At 47.5% G+C, this 27,531-nt stretch overlaps 1 protein-coding gene across 2 annotated transcripts in view; it reads left to right on the forward strand.

Annotated features, from left to right (window-relative positions):
* The window catches only part of LOC142580185 (spliceosome-associated protein CWC27 homolog), a 373,861-nt gene that overhangs the window by 8,957 nt on the left and 337,373 nt on the right, over positions 1–27,531 (forward strand). The window contains exon 2 of one of the 2 annotated variants that reach the window (XM_075691068.1): positions 23,928–24,137. The exons of the other annotated variant lie outside the window; for it this stretch is intronic. Coding sequence (XP_075547183.1) covers positions 23,928–24,137 — 210 coding nt within the window. The remainder of the gene's footprint in view (positions 1–23,927; positions 24,138–27,531) is intronic. 2 annotated transcript variants of the gene reach the window in all.

Below are 27,531 nucleotides of genomic sequence, written 5' to 3' on the forward strand. Positions count from 1 at the left end.
TGTCCACTGCAGGACAAAGGCCTCTCCCTGTGATCTCCAATCAGCCCTGTCTTGTGCCAACCGATTCCAACAAGCGCCCGTGGATTTCCTAATTTCATTGCTCCACCTAGTCTTCTGCCGTCCTCTATTGCGCTTCCCTTCTCTTGGTACCCATTCCGTAACCCTAATGGTCCAACAGTTGTCTAACCTGCGCACAACATGACCTGCCCAGCTTCATTTTTTTCTCTTACTGTTAATTAGAATATCGGCTATACCCGTTTGCTCTCTGATCCAAACCACTCTCTTTCTGTCTCTTAAAGTTATGCCTAGTATTCTTCATTCCATCGCTCTTTGCGCGGTCCTTAACTTGTTCTCAAGCTTCTTTGTCAGTCTCCAAGTCTCAGCCCCATATGTCAGCACTGGTAAAATGCACTGATTGTACTTTCCTTTTCAATGATAATGGCAAGCTTCCAGTCAATGTCTGCCGTATGCGATCCAACCCATCTTTATTCTTCTTTGAATTTCCTTCTCATGATCAGTGCAGAAAACAGTCGTCCCCAAAAAGTTTAATTTTAACTTCAGAATCTACCACATTCACTATGTCATTTATATAGATTAAAAATATAATAGGCCCCAGTACCGATCCCTGAGGGACACCAGATGAGACAGGAAGGGCATCTGAACAGTGGTTATAGATTTGGGACGTATTGAAATCTGTTATCAAGATGATGATACGGAACAGCCGCCACAGTGTGGCTGCACTGAAGAGGAAGAAGACGACGTGTGCCCGCTTGATATAGCCGCCGCCATTTTGGCCTCCATTAGCTCCCCTATAAATAAATTGTAAATAGCATTGGGCATCAGCTATACGTAACATTAATTTGGTGGAGGCGGACGTTCCCCCTACCCATCATGGTGCTCCGCAGCGGTCGCAGCTGCGACAGTGCAACTTCGGCTCCTGCTGGCGGCAGTTCATCTACGCAAGCATCTCCACCTGCAGCCCCTACCTACATCGCCGTTTCCCCTTCTCGGGATCCTGGTGTTTTCACCGGAGTCGGCAGTCCTGATGTTGACGACTGGCTCCGCTTATATGAATGTGTCGGCACCAGTCACAGGTGGGATCCAACTATTGTGCTTGCCAACATTCTTTTCTACCTCGACGGAGCTCCACTAGCATGGTTCCAGACTCACAAAGAGGAGATCTCGAGCTGGGATCTCTTCAAAGAGCAGCTTTGCAACCTTTTTGGCAATCCATTCGGTCGCCAAGTTAATGCCAAGAAAGCCCTTGCCACACATGTACAGACGTCGACCGAGTCCTACGTGTCGTACATTGTTGACGTCTTGGCCCTTTGTGCCGTGGCTGACCCGAACATGTCTGAGGATGATAAGGTTAATCACATCCTCAAAGGCATTGCTAACGATGCCTTCAATTTACAGGTGTTTACGAATATCACCAGCATCGATACGATCCTCAAGGAGTGCGGCCGTCTCGAGCGTGCTAAAAGCAACTGGGTATCCCAGCATATCACGCGACTTCCCAACACAGCTGCTATGTCATCTTGTGATGACCTCTTCCACCAGCCGTCGTAATGTGACAACTTGACCCGCATCATTCGTCGTGAGGTCGAAGCCGCACAACTGGCGGCCCCTTCATTCCCATCACCTGATCCTTCTCCTGTGACAATCTCCTTGATCCAGGCCATTGTCCGTCAAGAGTTGTCCAACGTCGGTCTGCAATCCATTCGTTCAGTATGCTCGGAACCTCTTTCTCCACGCACATCCCCACCCCGCTCTTTTACTCCTCTTATGGACAGCGCAACCCTTCCTAATGGTGAACCGTAGACGACAAGGCGATCTGTTTGTACTGCCGACGCATTGGACATGTTGCTTACCAGTGCCGCAGCCGCTGGACTTCTCCGATGCGCTATTCTCCTGATTACCACCCTCATCCCTCCAGTGTGTCCTTTTCCTTCGCTCCTTCTATACCCGCCCCATCATCGGACCCTGCGACACCTTTGACACGACCCTGCTACTCCCGCTCGCCTTCTCCCTCCCGCCGTCAATCTCGTTCGGCCTTGTAACGCCGTGCTCTTTCTCCGACCTACATGCTGCACCCCCGACCGGAAGACTAGACAGTGCAGCTTCTGGAGGTGAAGCTGCAATGACGACATTGGCACAAAATCCTCGCTTCACCTTACCCACAAACAAGACTCGTTTGGACGTTCTTGTCGACAATGTTCCTGTGTGCGCATTGATTGACAATGGGGCGCATGTGTCCGTTGTGAGTGCTGCTCTTCGCCGTCGGCTCAAGAAAGTTCTGACGCCTGTCCCGAACCGAGTTGTACAAGTCGCCGACGGAGGGACTGTCGCTATTTTTGGCATGTGCTCTGTCCGACTCACCATTGCTGAGAGACACACCATCGTCCTCTTCACCGTCATCGAGCATTGACCTCATGAACTCATTCTTGGTCTGGATTTCCTTGCCGATCATTCTGCCCTCATTGACTGTTCAGCTGGCTCACTTCGCCTTGACTTGCCTCCTCTTGCTGACCCTGTGGACCTGCCTCCAAGCCATTTGAGCTGCATGGATTTTATTTCACCTACCGTTTCACTCTGTGACACACGTTGACTTGTTGTCCTCACCAGCTGTATCTGACGGCAATTAAGTGGTCGCACCAATTCTGGCTGTTATACTTACACATGGTGTTACCGTGCTGCACACTGTGCTGACAATTACTGGCAACCGCACCTGCCTTCCACTTGTCAATTTCGCGCTAAGCGCGCAAGTTCTGCCTCAGGGGATCTCATTGGCTATACACCATAGACCATTTATAACGTAACCACCTGTAGTGCGGGACCGCATATAATGCAGCTTTATGTGACCACCAGTACACCTTCCATAGAGTTTAATGTGTCAGCCTACCGCTTAGTGCACGGTCGCGCAAAATGGAAGACTGGGTATAGTGCGGTTTCTCCGAAGAGAAGGGAGCGCACCCCCCAGCACTACGATGCCCGCGCCCTCTACAAGAAGAGAGAAGATAGCCATGAAACCCATCGCAAGAGGGGAGAAAAATAGAGGTGAGAGAGACTGTACAGCGTGCAAAGAAAGAAGTGCAACTAGTGACCTTGTCTTTTGCTTTTCCTTGTGCAGCGCCGCGAGGGCGGGGCCGAGCCAGACCGAGCACCCGCGCCGTCGTCGTAACGGGATGGGTCCCATTCAGAGGGCGAGTAGGAGAAACATTGGGAAGGTCCATTTGCTGGGGGTGGTCGGTTGACAGGTTGGCTTTGCACATGCGCCAGTCTTCTGCCTTTTCTCCTGTGTGGGTGCACGCGAGTCGTCGTCTTGCGATACCGAAATGCGCTGCCAGCGTCGTGGGCCTAGCTACCGGAAAACGTGTTTCCTTGTCTTTGTGTTTGTGTCACGCTACTTGTGTCGCGCTGGGCTAAGTTGCCATGCCGCCTGATCTTTCCAACTCAAGAAAATGGCAAGGTTTATCTATGGAGATGAAGCAAAGCATTATTAAGCATGTCGAATGTGGCCTAAAGAAGGTTTCTGTTGCGCAAAAGTACAGCATCGCCGACACAACAGTGTCGGCAATTTGGAAAAACAGGCATAAGGTGCAACAGCAACTGCAAGAAAATTGTGGATCACTAGCAAGGAAGCGGATGTGTTCACAAAAGTATGAAGATGTCGACGCCGCTTTGTTCAAGTGGTTCAGCGAGGTGCGAGCCCAGAATGTGCCCGTGAGTCCAAATGACCTGGCCCGTGAGGCTAGGTCATTTGCAAACTTGTTGGGCCACGATAGTTTCAACCCATTAAATGGGTGGATTCAGTGGTTTAAGGACTGGCACGGAATAAGCTGCCATGTTATCTCCGGGGAGAGCGCACAAGTTGATGGTTCTACTGTTCAGGCCTGGCTCAGTATAAACATTGAGACCATGCTGGCGAAGTACGCGAAGCGGGACATTTATAATGCGGATGAGGCTGGCGTGTTTTACAATTTGCTCCGACACTGCACACTCGCACTGTCCCACGAACGCTGCTCCTGTAGAGAGGCTTCGAAGGAGCGGTTTACCGTTCTGTTCTGCACCAATATGGATGGCAGCGACATAAGGCGCTTATTTGCGATCGGAAGGCCGGCGCGGCTGTGCTGTTTAAAGATAAAGCGAGTGCCTGCCGATTACATATAAGGCCAACAGAAAGTCATGGATGACTTGGGAGCTATTTGCAACTTGGCTTCAAAAATTTGACGAGGACATGGTGTCAGAAAAGCGACAAGTTGTCCTTGTTCTTGACAACTGCAGTGCCCGTCATGTAAGTTTAAAGCTCAGTGCAGCGAGCCTCAAGTTCTTGCCTGCAAATACGACAGCCAAGAGCCAGCTGATGGACCAAGGCGTAATCGCCGCAGTGAAACCACATTATAAGAGGCGCATATGTGAAAGAGTGCTGATTAACCTTCAGCAAGACGAAGCAATGAAGGTAAACCTGCGGAGTGCCATCGACATGATCACGGCATCTTGGTGGCAGATAAAAGCATCAACTATCGCCAAGTGTTTCCTAAAGGCGGGGTTTGTGCGCAACGCCGTGGTCAGCGATCCTGATGTGAGGAGCGACGATAGCCACCACGACGACGATGTCGACGTAGTCCTCAACGGGGATGATGTGTGGTCGTATCTGGTGAAAAAGAACATTGTTGGACAGGATGACACATTCGAAGTCTTCGTGAACGAGGATTGCGATGACTTTGTCTGCGAAGAAGCAGGCACAGACGAAGCAATTGTAGCAGCAATGCCTGATCGCGATGACTGTATCGGACGATGATGACGACGAAGAAGACAGCACACTGGAACTTTCGCACAGAGATGCACTGGATTACATCAGCAAGCTCAGGATGTACTGCGCGCAGAAGGGCTTGAGCGAGAAAGCTTCCCAGCGTCTGATCGCTGTTGAAGATGAGATGGTGCATAATGCGGTGAAGGCTCAGCACCAAAGATAGCGGCATTTTTTCATTGATTAGGAAAAAAAAACTTTTTGTTTAGTGTCCAATTCTGGTGCTTTATTGCGCGTTAAGATGTAAAATACATAATAAAAGGTGGGTTGACCATATTTGCATGTGAATAAGAGTCTAAAAATGGCATATTTGATACAGTGCAGTATCGCTTAAAATGCGGATTTTCCTGACTCCCGCGACCTACGTTATTTATTTATTTAGACAATACTGCAGGCAGCAATGCTGCCCAAGCAGGAGAGGGCTTACAAAAGCTGCTTTGTCAACATATTTTCAAATGAAACATAAATGCATTCAACAACACATTATGGTAAATGATTTCATTCTTCGCTCGTAAGTGGAAAAAATGATTTCTGAAAGATTTTGGTTCGCAGGAAGTATGACCGAACTACTTTAGAATGAAAAATATGCGACGACCTTTGTGGAGCATGGGTAATATATGTGGCATTTGCTAAACCTGTTTATTATGAAACAACGAGTAAAAAAATTTCAGCCTGGAGATTTTACGGCGCACGTGGAGCGGATCCAGTCCAAGTTGGCCTAACATGCCAGAAACTGATGAAAATGTTTTGTAATCGGAGCAAATAAACCGTGCAGCCAAGCGTTGAATTCGTTCGTTTGTCAATTTCCTTATTAATGAACAGGTCCCACACTATGGAAGCTTACTCTAGGACTGGGCGTACGAGGGAATGATAAGCCTGCAGCTTGACAGATGAAGGGGATTTCTTTAGCTTTCTACGCAGGAAACAAAGTTTTTTGAAAGCTTTGTTGCATATGTTGTTAATATGAGTGACCCATTTGAGGTTACTGTTAATTGTTATGCCTAAATATTTAACAGAGGTAATAGATTCAAGGTTCCGATTGCCAATGTGGTAAATATAAGGTAGTGGTTTTCGTTTCAATGTTATTGTCATTGACACAGTTTTGGAAAAGTTTATTTGCATTCCTCTGTCGTCGCACCAGTCCGCGAGTTTACAAAGACTATTGTTAAGTGTATCCTGGCATGAAGAACACCTTATAGTGGAATAAATGACACAATCATCAGCAAACAATTTCACCTTGATATTAGGATCCAAATTTTTAGCAATATCATTTACATAGATAAGAAACAACAGGGGTCCCAACACTCTGACCCCTGTGGTACACCGGATAAAACAGGCAGGCTACTATTTCACACCATCGATTTCCACAAACTGAACACAATTCGCTAAATAAGCTTGAATCCAATGCAGTATATTTTCTGGTAGTCCAAGTGATTCAAGAATTTCAATTAGATTTGCATGTGGCACACGCTCAAATGCCTTTGAAAAGTCTAGGAAAATTGCGTCAATCTGCAGGCGGTCATCAATGGCACTGGCAAAGTGATGTACAATGGATAACAATTGAGTTGAGGTTGAAAACTTTCTACGAAAGCCATGCTGAAAATAAAAAAAATTATTCGCTTACAAGGGGTTAGATATTTAATTAGCAATAATATGCTCCAAGAGCTTACAACATGTGCTTATGAGGGAAATATGTCTGTAATTGTTAGGAATAAGTTTATCACCTGATTTAAAGTTATAAGCGGTCCAAGCTGTAATTAGTGCTTTTCAGGATGATGAGGTCGAGCCATTCACAGTGGAAGATCGTTACAGCTCAGCCCATACCATGACATCATCGCACGGTACTGACGTCGACATTGAGAAGATGGTTTTCTCTGACCTTACACCTGCCTTTGCCGCGTTCTTGAAAGCTATTGCGACATTTTTGACGTTGACAATCGACCCTTAGGTCAAACCTCTGTTGTGACCCATCGCATAAATGCTGGCGATGCGAACCCTATTCACCGACATCCATATCGTGTTACTGAATTGGAACGAGCTGTTATCCAACAGGAACTAAAGAAGATGCTTGAAAAGAACATTATCGAGCCTTCCTGTAGTCCCTGGGCTTCTCCCGTCGTACTTGTCAAAAAGGAGGATGGAATGTGGTGCTTTTGTGTAGATTATCGCCACCTGAATAAAATCACAAAAAAGGACGTGTATCCTTTGCCACGTATTTATTTATTTATTTATTTATTTTCAATACTGCCAGTCTCTTTATCGAGACCATAGCAGGTGGGCATATTGTTACTATGTAAGCGTTGATACAACATTATTCATAGAACATGTGAATACAAAGTACAATGAACTAGATACGCTACATGTAGGTACACAGTAAAGTCTGGAAAAATACAAAATGCAAAAAAAGAAAGACATCGTTTCATGCATATAATTAGTGAAGTCAGCTGTAACAATAAAACAGATGTTATAAATACAATAAATTGTCATTCAATACAATCTCGTGAAATATAAATGCAACAACAATTTACAACATAACAGTGCATAACTTAATACAATCTAACATAACATAACATAACACAACATAACATAAGAGATAGATCTAAACAATGTAAAAAACAAATTTGCATAAGACTAAAATATTTCTAGCAGTCATTCCTTATTCTTTTCTATCATATTACTAAAAATTGAAGGCGAGTCTATATCAGCTATTGCTGGGTCGAGGTGGTTCCACTCCCTAACAGCAGTAGGGAAAAAAGAGTACCTAAATGTGTCCGTTTTACAAGGGTACTCAACTAACATTTTATTATGCTTATGGCGTGAAATACGGGACGTAGAGAAAGTGATGTATTTTGAAAAATTTATGTTAAAGCGGTTGTGCAACAGGTTGTGTATGAATTTTAGTCGAGCTTGCTGTGCTCTGTTTGCCAGTGTGTCCATTCCGGATGAAGTCAGGAGTTCTGTGGGCGAGTCAATGGTTTTGTACTTGTTGTGAATAAACCGTATTGCTTTCCTTTGAACTTTTTCCACTTCGGCTGTGTTTGTCTTTGTGTGAGGAAACCAAACCGTGTTGGCGTATTCTAGTACTGGCCGCACAAAGGCTTTATAGCATAGCAGTTTGATATGACTGGGAGCAGATTTCAGGGACCTTTTAAGGAAGAAATTTTACGGGTGGCTGCTGAAGTGATGTTGGCAATGTGCTTATTCCACTTCAAGTCTGATGCTAGAGTCAGTCCTAGATACTTGTGTTGCTGAACATTAGTTAGGGGTGTACCATTGAGAAGGTAGGTGAATCCTGATTTAATCTTCTTTGTTGTTACTACCATTGTCACTGATTTCTTGATGTTGATAGACATTTGCCATTGTTCACACCAGGCATTTATCTCGTTAAGGCATCTGTTCAAAGTAAGGTGATCTTCATAACTTCTTATTTCTTTATGTATAATGCAATCATCTGCAAAGAGCTTTATGCTGCATGTTATGTTATTGACGATATCATTGATGTAAATTAAAAATAGTAAGGGCCCCAAGACCGAGCCCTGGGGAACGCCAGATGTGATAGGAACTGTATCAGATGATGCTCCATCATGGAAAACGAACTGTGAGCGTTGTGATAAAAAAATCCCTAGTCCAGGCTGTAATGCTTCCATTTCCAATAATTGACTCCAATTTTGCAATTAGCTTGTTGTGACACACACAGTCGAATGCTTTGCTAAAATCTAGAAATATTATATCTGTTTGACCGCGGTTGTCAATAGTCTGTGCTAGGTCATGTATAACTTCAGTCAATTGTGTTACTGTTGACATCCCGTGCCGAAATCCATGCTGATTGGCTGTTAGTATGCCATTCTCTTCAAAATATGTTGTTAGGTGTTTTAAAATTATATGCTCTAGTATCTTGCACGACGTACTAGTTAGTGATATCGGTCTGTAGTTGGAAGGAGAGGCTGTGTCACCTGATTTATGGATTGGTATTATCTTTGCTTTTTTCCAGTCATCTGGCACACGTCCGGTTGAAAGTGATATGCGATAGATAATGCCAAGATACCTGCTGCACCATTCTGCGTATCGCTTTAAGAATTCGTTCGGGACGTCGTCAGGGCCACTAGATTTTTTCGTGTCTAATCCGAGTAGGAGGTTAAAGATTCCTGAGTCAGTTATGTTTAGTGAGTCGATGGTGAAACCTGTAGGAATTATTGGGGGGACAAACCCGTTATCTGCAGTAAATACCGATTGGAAGTACTTGTTGTATGCATTGGCTTGAGAAACTTTTTCATCGTAGGGTCGTTCTGGCGTGATTACTTTGCGTGCACGAAAGTGATTCCAAAATCTGTGGGGATTACTTTTTACGAAGTTAGGCAGGGTAGTATTAAAATATTCTTTTCTGGAGTGGCTTAGTTTGACTTTAAGTTCTGCCTTGGCGGTAATCAATTTTGATGTCCCAAGTGATTGATTTTTAGCTTTCTTCAAAGACCGACGTAACCTTTTCACTTTTCGTTTCGCATGAATTACCTCACGCGTTACCCATGGGTTGTATTTGCGCGATTTTCTTGTTTTTAACGGTATAAATTGTTCAATGCAGTCATGTATTACTGTCTTAAACTTAATCCAGAGGGAATTTGCGTCTGCCGAAGGATTGCAAGCCATTTCCGCAAAATCCGTGAATTCATGTGCCATGTACGTCAAAATACTGGCGTCGTCCGACTTCGCAAAGTCGATAACGGTGCTTTCTAAGGACCTTTTTTGTAAGCTAAACGACAGAGGTAGGCGACATATTGGAATATTGTGGTCGGATATACCTTCAACAATACTAGTGTGCATTTTGTTTACAAAGAAGTGATCAGAGAGTAGTATTAGATCGAGTATATTACTTGCAGTACCATGTGAGCGTGTTGGTTGATCAACTACTTGTTGTAGGTTGAAGTTAAGCATTAAATCAATTAGTGCCTCTGAAGTACGTGATGAGTAATGCATTTTCTTCCAGTTAATTTCTGGAAGGTTAAAGTCCCCCATGATGATAATTCTTAGGCTGTGAGCGTGGCACTGCAGAAACTCATGTATGTTCTTTATGGAGCTTTCGTCCGAGTCAGGACTTCGGTAAATGCAGCCTACAATTATGGCAGTGTTGTTGCAGGTAATTCTGCAGAACACGGCCTCAGCATCCCTCACATTTGGCAACGGTTCGTATGGGAGGGATTTCTTTATTAGCAGTGCCACGCCACCACCACGTGTCTGTCTGTCTTTTCGAATGGCGGAGTAATCGGGAGGCACAAATTCATGATTTAAGACAGCCGAGGGAAGCCACGTTTCAGTTATCGCTACTATGTCTGGATTATGTTCAAAGAGTAGATTTTCAAGCGCGTCAGTCTTACTTAAAATGCTTCTCGCGTTTACGTTCAATAATGTCAGTTCTTTGACTGCGCTTGGCTGCGCGTGATTGGACGCTTTGCTCCTACGTTTTTTTTAAGTAAAACTCTCTCCCCCTTGTCCTCGTCCCAAGCGAAAACTTGGTCATTAATGTAAAGTTTGTCTAATGACAAAGAAACCCTGTTATGGTTTTCTCGGTTTTCCTTGGCGCTATTCCACAGCAGTTTCCTGATTTCTCGAGTTCTTTTACAGAAGTCTTCCCCGATAGAGAAACCTGTGTTTTTTAGCTTGCGCCCTTTTCCTAATATTATAGATTTCTGTCTAGAATCCTGAAGCCTAAAGATTACTGGTCTTATTTTGTTATGCGCTGGTTTACCGAGACGATGAATTCGCTCTATAGCAATAGACTGCAAGCCAAGCGTGTCCTGTATAATGGTCTTATTTACAGTTTGTTCTAGCTTTTCACTGTTTTCGCCTTCTGCTTCCGTCAGGCCGTATACTATTAGGTTTGACCGTCTACTCTGGTTTTCCAAGTCGTCCATTCGTTTTTCCATTTTCCTTGCACTCTCATGAATGTCTTGTATTTGGCTTATGCATGAGGTTATCGTCGACTCCAGGCATGACAGAGCATCTAGTTTTTTTTCTATACTGGCAAGCCGTCCTTCTTTAATTTCCTTGATATCGGCTGCAACTTCCTTCAACTGCTTTATGATTTGCGCTAGATCAGGACCTGGATTGCTCTCAATGTCTCCCGCTAGCAAAAGCAGCTCTTTTAACCATGTCACTGCGTTCACAAGCATACAACAAAGCTGCGCTCTAGACTCTAGACTGCCTGCATGGTGCCACCTATTTTTCTTCTATCGACTTACACTCCGGCTACTGGCAGACATCCGGCGATGACATGGATCGAGAGAAGACTGCATATGTTACCCCTGACGGCCGTTATCAATCAAGGTGACGCCTTTCGGTCTCTGTAAGGCGCCCGCCACCTTCGAACGAATGATGGACTCTTTGCTTCAGAAGTTCAAGTGGTCCACCTGTTTACGCTATCTGGACAACATCATCGTTTATTCGCCCACATTTGACATGCATCTAGACCGTCTTTCTGCGATTCTTAACATGTTCCGCCGTGCCGGTCTCCAGTTGAACTCATCAAAATGTCACTTCGCTCACTGCCAAATCACCGTCCTTGGACACCTTGTGGATGCCAGAAACGTGCGACCTGATCCGGACACAATTTGCGCCGTTACGAACTTTCCTGTTCTGAAGTCTACCAAGGACGTTCATAGTTTCGTAGGGCTGTGCTCTTATTTCCAACACTTTGTGAAGGATTTTGCAACCATCGCATGTCCCCTTACCGACCTCTTGAAGAAAAACGCCCCTTTTTCTTGGGCCACATTTTTTTCGCAGCTCACTACTCTCCTTACCACGCCTCCAATTCTGGCCCACTTTGACCCGTCTGCCTCAACGGAAGTTAGAACTGATGCCAGTGGTCACGGCATAAGAGCAGTGTTAGTGCAACGCCAGTGTGGACATGATCGCATTATAGCCTATGCCAGCCGACTTCTATCACCCGCCGAGCGCAATTATTCGATCACGGAGCGCGAGTGCCTTGCTCTTGTGTAGACTGTTGCCAAGTTTCGTCTATACTTGTAGGATGCCCATTCTGTGTCATCACTGATCACCACGCTCTCTGCTAGCTATCCTCGCTCAAAGACCCCACGGGACGGCTCGCTTGCTGGGCGTTACGCCTGCAAGAATATACCTTCTTCGTGGTATATAAGAAGGTACGCTTGCACCAGGATGCCGATTGTTTGTCTCGCTACCCCGTCGACGCACCGGCTGATGCGGACGCTCTCTTGTGTTTTCTCTGTGTCCCAGTTGCTTCAAATCGGCAACGAGCAACGCCGCAATCCTTCATTACGAGCCCTCATCGACCGTCTGGAGTCAACGCCTGGTGTTGCCTCTCTCCAGATGTTTCTCCTCAAGGAGGGGACATTATACCGCCGCAATTTCGATCCACACAGCCTTGACCTTCTGCTTGTCATTCCATCACACCTTCGTTCGGCTGTCCTCCACCAACTTCACGACGCTCCCTCAGCTGGACACTTGGGCGTCTCGCGCACATACGACCATGTGTGCCGTTGATTCTTTTGGCTGGTTCTCGCCCGCTCTGTGCAGTGCTGCACTGCCGCTTGTGAGCCTTGTCAGTGCCAGAAGAAGCCCTCCACACTTCCAGCTGGATGTCTCCAGCCGATCGACATCCCACCCGAACCTTTTTTCCGTGTTGGTCTAGACCTTCTTGGACCATTTGCTCTCTCGGGCTCCAGAAATAAACGGGTCGCCGTCGCTGCTGATTATGCTACACGGTACGCAATCACCAGAGCCCTCCCGATAAGTTGTCCACTGATGTTGCTGACTTTCTTCTCTATGACATCATTTTAGTGCACGGTGCTCCGCACCAATTACTCACTGACCGTGGCCGCAGGTTTCTCTCAGCAGTCGTCGAGGACATCCTCCGCTCCTGCTCAACAAAGCACAAGTTCAGCACATCCTACCACCCACAGACCAATGGCCTCATGGAGCGCCTCAACCGGACCATCACCGACATGCTTTCGAAGTATGTTGCGACCGACCACCACAACTGGGATCTTCACTTACCATATGTGACGTTTGCATGTAATTCATCGTGTCACGACACTGCCGGCTATTCACCATTCTATCTCCTATATGGCTGAGTACCCGCATTGCCCTTGGACACTTTGCTGCCCTCCGCCACATGTTCAGCCACTGAATACGCCCGCGACATGATCGCACACGCCGACCACGCACACCAGCTTGCCCGCACCCATCTCAAGGCCTCACAGGAGTATCAGAGACGCCTCTATGATTGCCACCATCGCGACGTACATTTTTCTCCAGGATGTCTGGTGCTTCTCTGGTCACCCATTCGAAGTGTGGGCCTTTCCGAAAAGCTGCTGTCGCACTACACTGGCCCATACCGTGTGGTGCTACAAGTGACCGATGTCACGTATGAAATCATCCCCACCGACCTCTGAGCGTCATCGTCAGCTGCAAGTGACATCATTCATGTGGCAAGACTAAAGCCATACCACACTCTTTTCACCGTGGATGTGTAGATTAAGCACCGGGACGGTGTGCCCGCTCGATATAGCGTCGCCATTTTGGCCTCCGTTAGCTCCCCTGTAAATAAATTGTAAATAGCATTGGGCATCAGCTACATGTAACAATATGCTCTAATAAGATCAATATGGTGGGAAGAGATTCCGTCTGCGTAAAGCTTTTCTATGAGTTTACTATGGGGAACCTTATCAAAGGCTTTGGTGAAGTCCAAAAATACTGCATCCATTTGCTCTCTATTGTTAACTGTGATGAAAAAGTCATGACATTAAGTACCCAACTGAGAGACAGTCGATAAACCGCGTCTAAAACCATGTTGCACATCAGATAAGAAATGAGTCTCCTCTAGGAAGTCGGTCAAGGATCAGCAGATTACATGTTCAAAGATTTTGCAGCTGGTTGCGATCAAGGATATTGGGTGGTAGTTGGACACGCAGGAACGATTGTTAGCCTTAAAGATGGGTATAACATGAGCGGTTTTCCTTTCAGATGGGACAGAGCACTGCGCCAAACAGGTGTTAAACATCACATACGGGTAATAGGATATCCATTCTGTGTATCGGCGCAGGAAAGCTGCAGGGATGTTATCAGGACCATTCGACTTTTTAATGTCAAGCTTCAGGAGTAGATTAAAAATACCTTCACGGGAAATAACGTCAGGCATAGAAGTGTAGCCTTCTGGTTTAGAACAAGAACTGACATCATTGTCAGCATGCACTGAATGAAAATACTCATTAAAGATATCTGCAACACCTTTTGGATCTCTAAGAGGTGAATTGTTAACTATTAAGGAGATACTACTTAGTTTATTACCAGTAATGTATTTCCAGAACTTTTCTGGTGCTTCACTGAGAAAGTTGCCTAAACTAACGGTAAAAAAAAGTTCTTAGCTAGCTTGATCTTGTTCCTTAACTGACTACTTAGTATGCTCATGCTAGTTTCATTACGTCAACCAGACCTTCGCATCCGCTTTAGCCTTCTTTTCATGTGAATTATGTCCCGCGTGATCCATGGGTTGCATTTTTTCTTTTTCTTTGTAACATTCGGAACAAACATCAACAAACGGTCAAGGCAAATCTTTTTAAATGAGTATCTCAAACCATTTACATTGTCTTCAGTGCTGAAGCCATCAAAGTGACTTTCTAGAAAATCCAAAATCTCTCTATGTCATCAGCTCTATTGAAGTCTTTCACAACAATGGGTTGTTTTTAGTGCAAACATGCGCTGAGAGTGAAAAGACTTAGAAAACGAGGTTATGGTTCGAAACAGCGTTCATCACATCAACAGAAATGCACCTAAGAGCAGTTCTGATGAACACTAAGTCCAAAATGTGGGAGACTGATGAACAGGTTCTAGTTGGCACCTCAATGATCTGAGTAAGGTTGCACGAAAAATCTATGTCCAGAAGAAGCTCACAATGCCTAGAAGGAGCACCATAGTATTCATACGAAGCCAGTCGATATTGGGCAAGTTAAAATCGCCTCCAAAGATAAGCTTCACTCAGTCACCCCAATAACGTTAAATATAATTGCTCAACTCTTGAAGAAAAGCAAGACCAGGATTAAGAGGTCGATAGACCGGGCCCAATATGATAGTGTTGCCACAGAAATCTATCTTACAAAAAAGGCTCTCATGGTTAGGAACATTTGGCAACACTGCAGTGTTCATGCTTTTCTTCAGGACAGTCGTTACTCCTCCTCCACGGGAAGGTCTATCACACCGTAGTATTCTTTAGGCAGGTGGCACAATTTGCCCATCAAGAACATCAGGGCGCAACCACGTCTCGGTCAAAAACCTTATGTGCGGGTCGAGATTGTAAAGGAGCACCTCTAATTCAGTAGTCTTATTCTGGATGCTCTGGGCATTGAAAGAAACAAGCTGCAACGGCCGGCTATTATCTACTCATCAGTCCTGAGTTTTGCCATACTTTCGTTGGGTGACCGTATGGCTCGACGCCGAAGCAACTCGATCGCTATCACTATCTTGGCCTGCACTATTACCGCTATCTTCAATAAACCTGTTAAGCTTCTGTCTTTCATTCCTCGCCTCATCCCAAATATGTGTCTCCATTGAAGACCAACTTGTCAAATTTTAGATACACCTTATCCTCAGGTTTATGAATATCTTTGGCGGTAGACCAAAGGTGTTTTCTTATGTTCTGAATTCGAGGAGAATAGTCTTCCGATATCGACATTTTTGTAAGCTTGAGTCTCTTTGCATTCCTGAGGAGGTTAATTTTTTCATTGAAGTCAAAGAATTGCATTATCACTGGCTGTGTCTTATTCGCTGATTTCTGGCACAAGCGGGGAATGCGTTCAATGCTTCCTACTTGAACTCCCAGTTTTCCTTCAAACACTTCTGTCAACACAACACTTCTGAGGCTATTAGATGTTTCTTCGTCATGCTCCTTTACCCCATAGACTATCAAGCTACTATGCCGACTACTATTTTCTAGTTCGTCAACCTTGCTCGACAGTGTCACAATAAATTCTGTAGCTTCAAAACAGAACTCTCACAGTCAGTCATCTACCCGTTTTATTGTTTGCGCAAAAGATTCAATCTATTGCTCAATAGAAGCCAACCTTTGGTTTGATTCTGTGATATGACGTTCTAACCTCTCCCAAATAGATTTCAAATCAAGCGAGGATGATTTCTGATTTTCAATGATAATTTTCAGCTGTTCAGCGTCACTGGGACCTGGGTTGGTTTCAATGGCCCCACTCAGCATGAGCACAAAACAAAACTATTCATGACATCCCGCAACACAATTGCATAGCACTTCTGGCCAAGGGAGCACCATCAAACATAAGGAAATGTTCTTGAATTCAAGGTTGTGGAGTTTTCTACTGACCTGCACAAAAATAAGACGAAGCACTTTAGCTGCGACCGTTTCCTACAGTTGCTCCTTTTCCCACTGACGAAAAATGCTCGGGGGGTGGTGCTCGATGGATTCCACGATGTTGATGTTACTCGGCTGTGCCCACGAGGAGTAGGAAAAGGTTCCGATAAACAAATTTCGCTGGTACTTGGCGCATGACTGTGATGCTTGAAGATAGTCGAAACGGGAGCGTGATTTGTAGGCTGGTAGGTACGCGGCACGAAATCCGGGGTGATGACAGCCTCATGGAACCAGGAACCGTGGCATGCAACAAAGCCTGTACAAAAAAGACGAGCCACTTTAGCCGCGACTGCATCCTACAGGTGCTCCCTTGCCCACTGCAATATACAAGGTACTCCCTTGCCATTTGCAATATACACCATAACGTAATTCATTTAGAAGTTACTTAGCAAATGTACTTCTTGTTATTTGTTAATTAGTCAAATATTCCCTTTGCTTACTCGTGCAAATAGTGCCTACCTCAGAGAGTAATCTAGCTCAAGAAGTAGAATTGTGCTATGTGCAATGGGTGATTTTTAAACATTCTGTTAACAATTGGAAAAAAGACGCCTTGTACGAATAGAAAGAGCAGGGGAGGTGGCGTGAAGGGCAGCATAGCTTATTACTCATCTAATGCAGAGTTTATGTGAGCTGCCAACTGTCTGTAAAACCACGAAAGGAGCAGATGCTCCTCAGGAACAGGGGCTGGCCGAGCAAAGCTGGGTCAAGACAACTCTGGGAACATGGAGCAGCATTTAATGCGGCCTACTAGCCGACCAGAAGAAACAACGAAAAGTCAAGACACAGGTAGCGACAGTGTTGCAGCTTTTAACAACAAGCCAGACCAATGAGCAACTGGAGAGAGAACATTGTTTCTTGGTAGTGTGCGCGACGCTATAAAGATTCACAGTGCAGCTTTCGCTTGCCTTAGTGGAGTGGAGTGAAAGCGCAACAGGTGTAACTATAGTTGACAGTTCTTCCTGTGAACTTTGCATGTTCTGGCCTAACATGCCCGGCCTGACAGGGACAATAAATTGCAGGCTTTGCTGTAGTGGGCCCTTGTAGGGAGAACTGTTCACTCTTTTGTAGTATATGTTGTGACACACTTCTATTTAGGTTTTACTGCGATAGCAAATATATGGACACGCCAGGCGAATTTCTGCCATTGGCATCGCCGTGAGGTTCCGTATAAAGTCCAAGTGCGATAAGATCATGGCCATGCCCCATGCTGCAGAGAACAAATATTGAAAAAATGTCTGACGAAACGATGTGGCGAAATGTTAAAAACATAAGAGGTGTAAGTGTGAAGGAAATGGTGGCTTGGTGCAGCAGCGTCTTGCTCGCGCAAGGGAGGAAGATGGAGACTGTGCACACCATCCCTTCATGCACACAAGGGGGGCTGCGGGAGGAAGTGGAGGGGGGGGGGCAAAGTAGTGCTTCTGCTCCGGCTGTGCATGGTGTTGCTGCGAGTGTCCTATCTTGGAAGTAATCTGTGGCAGGTTCGAAGGCTCGAAGGCAACAAGAGATGGCTTTGTGTGCACTGTGTTCTCACGCGCCTGGTTCACATTGAAGCAAGAGGCAGTAGCAAGTGGAATTTGCTCTTCATCACTCTGTGGAATTTGCTCTTCATCACTCTAGCATTCTGACAGTGAGTGTACATGGCCATTGAGTGAGATGTGTTTTTGTTTGCTTGTGTATAGTTGTGTAACCCTACTGTGTATAGCTGTGTAATAATTTGCTATCGCCATGACCACTTGGCAATTGTTTTAATGAAATCGGAAACCTATTGTGGATAAAACTTGAGGTGATAAAGTAAGTGGTATTCATACATAGCACCTACATGTGGAATGTTGTATTGGGGGAATAAATTCTGTGCATGTGCTGTGTAAGTAATGCCAGCAAAAAGTGTTAACACTTTCTTCTGCAGGGTTCATAGGTGTGTGGTGTTGGTCTTTTATGTGGTTCTTGTGATAGCGTGACAATAGTCATTATACATTTGAAATATGACATGATAAATTGTAAGCTTTAGTTTTGGTGCCAGGATATTGTTACGTAAGAAGACGCAGATGAAAAGCTATATACAAGTATATTTACAACGTAATACGCCGCACTTGGCCAAGAGGCAACAGCCCGCGCTAGCCTCTAATTGTTGTCGTCGTCTTCTTACTGCTCGCCTCTTCGTCATTGGTAATACTATTCCGTAGCACTACCCCCGGCGGCAAAAGCGCCGTCCCGGAGCGACTAAAGGCCGGACTCAGAAGCAGTGTAGTAGGCTTTGAGCCTACTGACGTGCACGACATCACTAGATGCCAGAGTAGATGACGAGGTTGAGCTCACAGGAGCAATTTCGTACATCACAGGCGTCACCTGGCGCAGCATGCGGTAGGGCCCTGTGTATCACGAAAGGAGCTTTTCTGAAAGTTCGACGTGATGAGAGGGCGACCACAAGAGCACGAGCGCACCAGGCGAAAACTGTACGTCACGGTGGTGGGCGTTGTAGTGACGCTGCTGAGGGGTTTGGGAGTCCATCAGTCGAGCACGGGCAAGCTGGCGTGCATGGTCGGCGAGGGCGATGGCGTCGCGCGCATACTCGCTTGTTGAGACCGCAGCAGGAATATGTGCCGTGTCAAGGGGCAAGGTCGGTTCGCGACCGTAGAGTAGATAAAAGGGAGAAAATCCGGCGGTGTCGTGCCGGGAAGAATTATAAGCAAATGTTACATAAGGAAGGGCAATGTCCCAGTCGTGGTGGTCCTTGGAAACGTACTTGGACAGCATATCGGTAAGAGTACGGTTTAGCCGCTCTGTCAGGCCATTGGTTTGAGGATGGTATGAGGTAGTCGGCTTGTGTTGAGTGGAGCAGGAACGTACAATGTCGGCAATAACTTTCGAGAGGAAGTTACGACCACGGTCAGTGAGCAGCTGTCGCGGGGCGCCATGAAGTAAGATAATGTCACGCAAGAGAAAGTCCGCGACGTCAGTGGCGCAACTGGTAGGGAGAGCCTGCGTGATAGCGTATTGGGTGGCGTAATCAGTTTCGACGGCTACCCATTTTTTCCCAGAGGATGACGTGGGAAAGGGACCGAGGAGGTCTAATCCAACACGAAAGAACGGTTCCACAGGGACAGGGATCGGCTGGAGATGACTGGCAGGTAGCACCTGAGGTGTTTTGCGACACTGGCAGGTATCACAGGCAGCAACATAGCGTCGGACGGAGCGAGCGAGACCAGGTCAATAGAAGCGGCGGCGGACGCGGTCGTACGTGCAGGTTACCCCAAGATGTCCTGCAGTAGGTGCGTCATGCATCTCAAAGAGCACAGTCTGTCGTAGATGTTTTGGCACGACACGAAGATCAGATCCGTCAGGGAGGAAGTTCCTTCGGTACAGAATGCCGCCCTGAAGGACATATCGGTGAATGGATGCATCGGTAGGTGTAGAGCGCAGACGCTCGATGAGTGCTCGCAGCGATAGGTCTTGATACTGCTCATCGGCGATGTTAGCGAAGGCAGACACAGAGAAAATGCCGTTGGCGGTACTACCATCGGCGTCGTCAGGCTCGTCTGCCGGGTAGCGACACAGGCAGTCAGCGTCCCTATGTAGTCGGCCAGATTTGTAGGTAACAGTATACGAATATTCTTGGAGGCTTAAGGCCCAACGACCAAGTCTTCCTGCAGGACCTTTCCATGAGCATAACCAGCAAAGCGCGTGATGGTCTGTGACAACGGAAAAAGGTCGGCCATATAAGTATGGGCGGAACTTCGCAACCACCCAAACTAGGGCCAGACACTCGCGCTCAATGATGGAATAGTTACGTTCTGAGGGTGAGAGGAGCCTGCTAGCGTAAGCGATAACACGGCCGTTGCCACGCTGGCGTTGGGCCAGTACTGCGCCAATTCCGTGACCACTGGCATCGGTACAGACTTCGGTAGGTGCAGAAGGATCGAAATGGGCCAGAACGGGAGGCGTTGTGAGAACGTCGATTAGATGCGAGAATGCAGAGGCCTCGTTATCGCCCCACTGGAAAGGGGCGTCTTTTTTCAAAAGCTCGGTTAGCGGTCGTGCCATGGCCGCGAAATTTTTTCACGAAACGGCGGAAGTAGGAACAAAGGCCGATGAAGCTGCGCACATCCTTGACACACTTCGGAACAGGGAAGTGCGTAACAGCATGGATCTTGCCTGGGTCCGGTTGCACTCCGTTCGCGTCAACGAGATGCCCAAGGACGGTAATCTGGCGACGGCCGAATTGGCACTTTGATGCGTTCAGTTGCAGACCGGCGCGACGAAAAACGTCCAGGACTGCCGAGAGGCGCTCGAGGTGCGTAGCGAACGTTGGGGAGAATACTATAACGTCGTCCAAGTAGCACAGGCATGTGGACCATTTGAAACCGTGAAGAAGGGAGTCCATCATGCGTTCAAAAGTGGCAGGAGCGTTACATAGACCGAACGGCATCACTTTGAATTGATAAAGACTGTCCGGAGTTACAAAAGCAGTCTTCTCGCGGTCGAGATCGTCCACGGCAATCTGCCAGTAGCCGGAGCGGAGGTCAATAGAGGAGAAGTGGCGAGCACCATGGAGGCAGTCAAGGGTGTCATTGATCCGAGGCAGGGGATACACGTCCTTTTTGGTAACCCTGTTAAGGTGCCGATAATCCACGCAAAAGCGCCATGAGCCATCCTTCTTTCTTATCAGTACAACAGGTGACGCCCATGGACTACATGACGGTTCTATGATGTTCTGGGCAAGCATTTTGCGAACTTCTGCGTGAATAACTTGACGCTCAGCCGGTGACACTCGATACAGGAGGCGATGAATAGGAGGGGCATCGCCGGTATTTATGCGATGTTTAACAGCTGTAGTTTGGGCCAAAGGACGATCGTTAAAGTAAAAAATATCGTTGTAGGAAAACAGAACGTGGTAGAGCTCACGAGCGTGCTCGGACGGCATGTCGGGCGCAATCATTTTCTGTAAGTTGGCGATGGTACAAGTTGTCGACTGCGATGGTAGAGGAGGATCGGCTGAATTGTCGTCTACCTCAATAGATGCTATTGAGTGATCCTCGAATGAGCAAAGCTGGGCCAGAGACATCCCGCGTGGCAGCAATTGTGTCGTCAAGCCAAAATTGACCACTGGCAGGCGACGCAATTCGCCGTAGTAGATAAAACGGTATGAGGTACCGTGATCCCGTGTGTAAGGAGGACGTCTTGCATAGGAGCCGCGATATAGTGACTGTCGGGCACTGGTGGGGATGACACTAGGTCAACGTAAGTCAGTGCCGTAGGTGGCAAGCGAACGAAGTCGACAGAACTGAGGCGACTGGGGTGTGATTCAGCGGGATCCAGAACAGGCAGGTCAAGGCGGAGAGTACTGGCGGAACAATCGATGAGAGGAGAATGTGCGGTGAGGAAATCTAAGCAGAGGATGATGTTGTGGGGACAGTGGGCGATGACTGTGAAATTGTGGAGCGATCGGCGAAGGAGACACGGGCGGCACACATAGCAATTACGGGGGCTGTTCCGCCATCGGCGACATGGACAACATGCGTCGCAGCGGGTGTGATTATTCTTTTCCGGTGGGTACGAAGGTCAGCGCTCATTACCGAAAAATGCGCCCCAGTGTCTATAAGAGCAGATACAGGAACACCGTCGACTTGCACGTCAAGAAGGTTCAGATGAGTGGGCAACGTCAGTGGAGGATTTGGCAGCGTGGGGAGCAATGCAGCGTCACCTCGAGGCGCTGCATCATCTAGTTTTCCGGCTGGGAGCGGCGTCCGAAGGGAGTCGGCGAAAAGGAGCGACGGGGCTGGGGAGAGCGAGATTGTCGTCGTTGGGGCGAAGGTGAACGAGAATAGGGGCGGTTCGGCGCAGGAGAGTCAGTGGCGGCATTATCGGAGCGTGCGGCATAGGGCCGAGAAGGGCCACCTGAGGGGCGAGAGTAGGCAGTATAAGCAGACCGGGTCGGGGAAGTCCAGCGACTTCGACAGTGCCGAGGAATGTGCCCGATGCGACGGCAGTGAAAACAAATGGGCTTGTCGTCAGCAGTGCGCCATTCGGATGGGTTGCGGAAACGTGGTGGGTAAGAAGGTGCGGGACGGGGCGGAATCGAAGAAGCCGGATGGGTATCAGGGTGATGGGCCGAGCAGATGGTGTGAAGGCCCATGTTTTCGAACTCCTGACGGACAACTGCCTGGATCAGGGAAACCGTGACTGCAGGTGCGTTGGTGGGGCTGGATTCCAAGGCAGCCAGATAGGCGGCCTCAATCTCACGCCGGACGATCTTGGTAATATCGCCAGTGTTGTTGGGACGAGGAGCGTCGGCACAGGAAGATGTCGCTGGGGTGTTGGGCAAACGGGCAGACGGCTGGTCGATACGTCGGCTTTTAGCGAGTTCCAGGCGGCGGCACTCTTTTATAACAGCATCCACCGTCGCGACCTTGTTGAATACGAGCAAGTTGAAGGCGTCATCGGCAATGCCTTTGAGGATGTGGGATACCTTGTCTGACTCAGTCATGTGTGCGTCAACTTTGCGGCACAGAGCTAAGATGTCCTGAATGTACGTGACATAGGGCTCTGTTGACGTCTGCACACGGCCGGAAAGCGCCTTCTGCGCGGCAAGTTTGTGACCGTAGGGGTTGCCGAACAAGTCTCGGAGCTTTTGTTTGAGCGAATGCCAACTGGTGAGCTCATCTTCGTGCGTCTGAAACCGAACTCGAGGTGTGCCACTGAGGTAAAAAGACTACGTTGGCGAGCATGATAGTAGGGTCCCACCGGTTATTGCGGCTGACGTGCTCATACAGGCTGATCCAGTCGTCGACATCTTCCCCATCTTTGCCCGAGAATACGCCAGGATCACGAGGAGCAGGAAGAGTGATGTAGGTCGTCGAAGTGGCAGCAGGTGTCGGGGGCAGCTGAGTCGAGTTGTCATCGCCGGGAGCCATGAAGCTAGGCTCGACGTACCGTCCACTGCGAAGCTCCGTGACGAGGTACAGGGAACGTCCACCTCCACCAGATATGTTACATAAGAAGATGCAGATGAAAAGCTATATACAAGTATATTTACAACGTAATACGCCGCACTTGGCCAAGAGGCAACAGCCCGCGCTAGCCTCTAATCGTCGTCGTCGTCTTCTTACTGCTGGCCTCTTCGTCATTGGTTATACTATTCCGCAGCAATATGAACAGACCAGCCTGCAGACTACGACAGTTAATAATGGACAATAAGTTCTACAGCCACTTATACAGCTTGTTCAAAAAGGACTAAACGCATATGCTTAACAATAATAGGCTGTATGATAAATAGTGCATTTTTTCCGTATTGATAGGTCATATGTCTAACACATTTCGTGTGTGAGCTCACAACAACCCCCAATTATTTAAAATTATCAATAATATCTATTTGGTGCTTGTAATGAAGTTGTTTACCTAGTGCATGGGAGATGGCCCTTTTAGTTTTCTTAGTGTTAGAACAGTTGTGCTGGGCACTGAACACAGTGTTCTTTTATTTCATCAGCACAAGAGCCACTGAGGCTTGTGTCATCTGCACATGGTAGATGCACTGCTGATGCCAACTTGGGGTGAATACGTGCCTGTTTGTGAAGCAGAAGCCTTTGTCAAGCACTTTTGCCTTTATTTTTTGCTGCCGTTTCTGTATACTGAAATAATCAAATAAAAGCTCAGCTTGACCCTGTCCTCAAATAATTATAAATTATAAAGAAGCATTGAGTGTTTTAAAACATGCAGGTTTTGCTGGTGACATCTGTTGGCGACATCGAAGTTGAGCTGTGGTCCAAGGAGGCACCACGTGCGTGCCGCAACTTCGTGCAGCTCTGTCTTGAGGGCTACTACGATGGCACCATCTTCCACCGCATAGTCAAGGGCTTTATTGTGCAGGGAGGTGACCCCACAGGCACTGGGAATGGTGGGGAGTCCATTTACGGTGCGCCTTTCAAGGTGAGAGAGCCGTACATTTTTTCACTGAGTGCAGTTAAAATCTGGGCTGAGTTTTGCACTAGCCTCAACAAATTGCAGAGTATGTAAAATTTCAGTCATATTGAAACGGGCAGAGATATGAGGTTAAATGGGAGCGTGTTTACTCCGCAGAAGATATGGTTGGTACAACCAGTATGGCCGAACGTTAGGTTAGCCCCATTATGTCGTCTCTTTCGTCTTGTTGGTGATCGTCGTCTTTGTCGCTCTCGTGGTACCGTGACATAACCCCCGGCGACGAAAGTGCCGACCCGGCACCTTCTATATGGCAGCTGCATGATAGGGCTTGAGACGACCCACGTGGACGATATCAGTTGATGTGGACGACGGGGAAGCATCGGCTAGAGCTACTTCATAAGTCTCATCACTGAGCTGTCAGATGACGCGGTAAGGGCCAGAGTACCGGGAGAGCAGTTTTTTCAATAGGTCCACCCACCGTGAAGGAATCCAAAGGAGGACGAGGTCGCCGAGAGAGAATTGGACATCACGATGACGATTGTCATAAGGAGACTTCTGTGTTGCCTGTGACTCAGAAAGGCGACAGTGGGCAATCTGGCGTGCCTGGGCAACTGTAGCTATAGTGTCGCGAGCGTACTCAGACAGGGACTCGAGAACAGTGGCAGGAGCGTGTCGAAAGGCATTGTCAGGCAGTGACCAAAGAGGAGATAGAAGGGGACTAGTGAGCAGTATCATGACGTGACAAGTTGTACGCGAACATCATAAATGGAAGTGCGGCGTCTCAATCACGATGATCTGAGGGGACATACATTGCGAGCATATCTGTAAGTGTTTGGTTCAGGTGTTCAGTGAGGCCGTTTGTTTGAGGGTGGTATGCTGTCATGAACTTGTGTTTCGTGGCACAAGAGCGAAGTAGGTCGTCAATAACCCGAGATAAAAAGTAGCAGCCTCTGTTTGTGAGAAGCTGGCGAGGATCTCTGTTGTGTAGCATGATATCTTGAAGCAGGAAGTCTACGACGTTGGTAGCACAACTGGTCGGGATGGCTCGTGTGATGGCATAGCGGGTTGAATAATCCGTTGCAACGGTGATGTACTTATTGCTAGCTCTGGAGGTAGGGAAAGGGCCCAACAGGTCGAGGCCAACATGATAAAACGGTTTGGTGGGTAATCAAGTGGACGCAAAGCAGGCTTCTTACGACGTGTTGGCATGGTTCACAAGCAGCGACATAACGTCGCACTGCTCAGTAGAGTCCAGGCCAGAAAAATTGTCGCTGGACACGGTTGTAAGTCCTGGGAATACCCAAGTGGCCAGCAGTGGGGGACATGATGGAGTTGCGCAAGTACAGTTGCCCGGAGATGAGAAGGAATGACTATCAGCAGTTCATGTACGGCATAAGATGCCGTCCAAAACGAGGAACAAGCTAAGCGAGGCGTCTGACTGGTCAAAACAGAGGCGGCTGATGAGGTTGCGCAAGGGTGTATCACATGCTTGCTCCTCACCAATTTGGTGGAAGGCGGAGAGCATGAATATTCTGGCAGTTGCATCACTGGAGTCAGGAGCGTTGATGGGGTGCCAAGACGAACAATCAGCATCCTGATGTAGCCTACTGGACTTGTACACCACTGTGTAGGTGGATTCTTGAAGAAGTAGTGCCCAGCGACCTAGATGACCCGTTGGATCCACAAGTGTTGAGGGCGTGATGGTTTGTGGTAACAGTGAAAGGTCAACCGTATAAGTACGGCCGGAATTTGCTCACTGCCCATACAAGTGCAAGGCACTTGCGCTCTGTAATGGAGTAATTGCGTTTAGCGTGTGAAAGCAGGCGACTTGCGTACGCAATAACTTTGTCACACTCACGTTGACACTAAGCTAAAACCGCGCCAATTCCATAGCCACTAGCATCTGTACGAACCTCTGTTGGGGCAGATGGGTCGAAGTGGGCAAGAATTGGTGGAGTAGTGAGTAGGGTGATAAGGCATTGGAAGGCAGCAGCTTGTTCAGGACCCCATGAAAAGGGGGCACTGTTCTTCAGAAGTTCAGTCAGAGGCCGAGCAATGTACGCAAGATTTCTGACAAATTGACGGAAATAAGAGCATAAGCCTACAGTGCTGCTGATGTCTTTGGCACAGGTCGGCACTGGAAAATCGAGAACAGCACGAACTTTTGCAGGATCGGGGCGGACGCCAGATGAGTCAACGAGATAACTGAGGTTAGTAATCTGGCGGTGACCAAAGTGGCACTTCGAAGAATTTAATTGTAGTCCAACAGCACGGAAGACGGAAAGAATAGACGAAAGGCATTCCAGGGTTGTTGCGAAGGTTGGCGAGAACATGATGACGTCGTCGAGGTAACAAAGGCATATTGCCCCTAGGTGTCACTCACCAGCACTGAGAAAGAAGTGACTGGGACGCGTGCTTGGCAAGAGGTGGGCGCTGAAGAAGAAGAAGTAGAGGCTGAGGACGCCGGCTTGAGTTTTTTGTATGCCATCTTGTACAACTATCTGTCTCGAATAAAGGGAAAATCAGACATCCACCCGTTTGTAGCAATTGCTACAAAGGAAACCCATACGGGTTCCTCGAAAGAAAAGCCTCATAGTTGAAGAAAAATTCGTCCTGGTCCGGGACTCGAACCCGGGACCACCGCCTTTCCGGGGCAGCCGCTCTACCATCTGAGCTAACCAGGCGGCTAGCAGATGGCAGGGCGAAGTCGAATTTGTCAACAACACGAAGCAAAGGCAAGAGTTTGACGTAGTAGTCCTGCGGAAACCCGCAAGGTGGAGAGAAGTAATGAATAAAGGGAAAATCAGACATCCACCCGTTCGTAGCAATTGCTACAAAGGAAACCCATACGGGTTCTTCGAAAGAAAAGCCTCATAGTTGAAGAAAAATTCGTCCTGGTCCGGGACTCGAACCCGGGACCACCGCCTTTCCGGGGCAGCCGCTCTACCATCTGAGCTAACCAGGCGGCTAGCAGATGGCAGGGCGAAGTCGAATTTGTCGACAACACGAAGCAAAGGCAAGAGTTTGACGTAGTAGTTCTGCGGAAACCCGCAAGGTGGAGAGAAGTAATGAATAAAGGGAAAATCAGACATCCACCCGTTCGTAGCAATTGCTACAAAGGAAACCCATATGGGTTCCTCGAAAGAAAAGCCTCATAGTTGAAGAAAAATTCATCAGTGTAGCAATTGCTACGAACGGGTGGATGTCTGATTTTCCCTTTATTCATTACTTCTCTCCACCTTGCGGGTTTCCGCAGAACTACTACGTCAACTGTCTGTCTCGCTGATGCAGAGTACATCTTCAATTGTCTTTTCATGACAAAACTGGTGGAGGTGCGGGGTACGGTTCCTCCAATGCCACAAACCCCTCCTGGTAGCAGGAATACCAGCCCTATACTAGT

This window comes from Dermacentor variabilis, chromosome 4, assembly GCF_050947875.1.
Source record: "Dermacentor variabilis isolate Ectoservices chromosome 4, ASM5094787v1, whole genome shotgun sequence".
In the NCBI taxonomy this organism is placed as follows: domain Eukaryota; kingdom Metazoa; phylum Arthropoda; class Arachnida; order Ixodida; family Ixodidae; genus Dermacentor; species Dermacentor variabilis.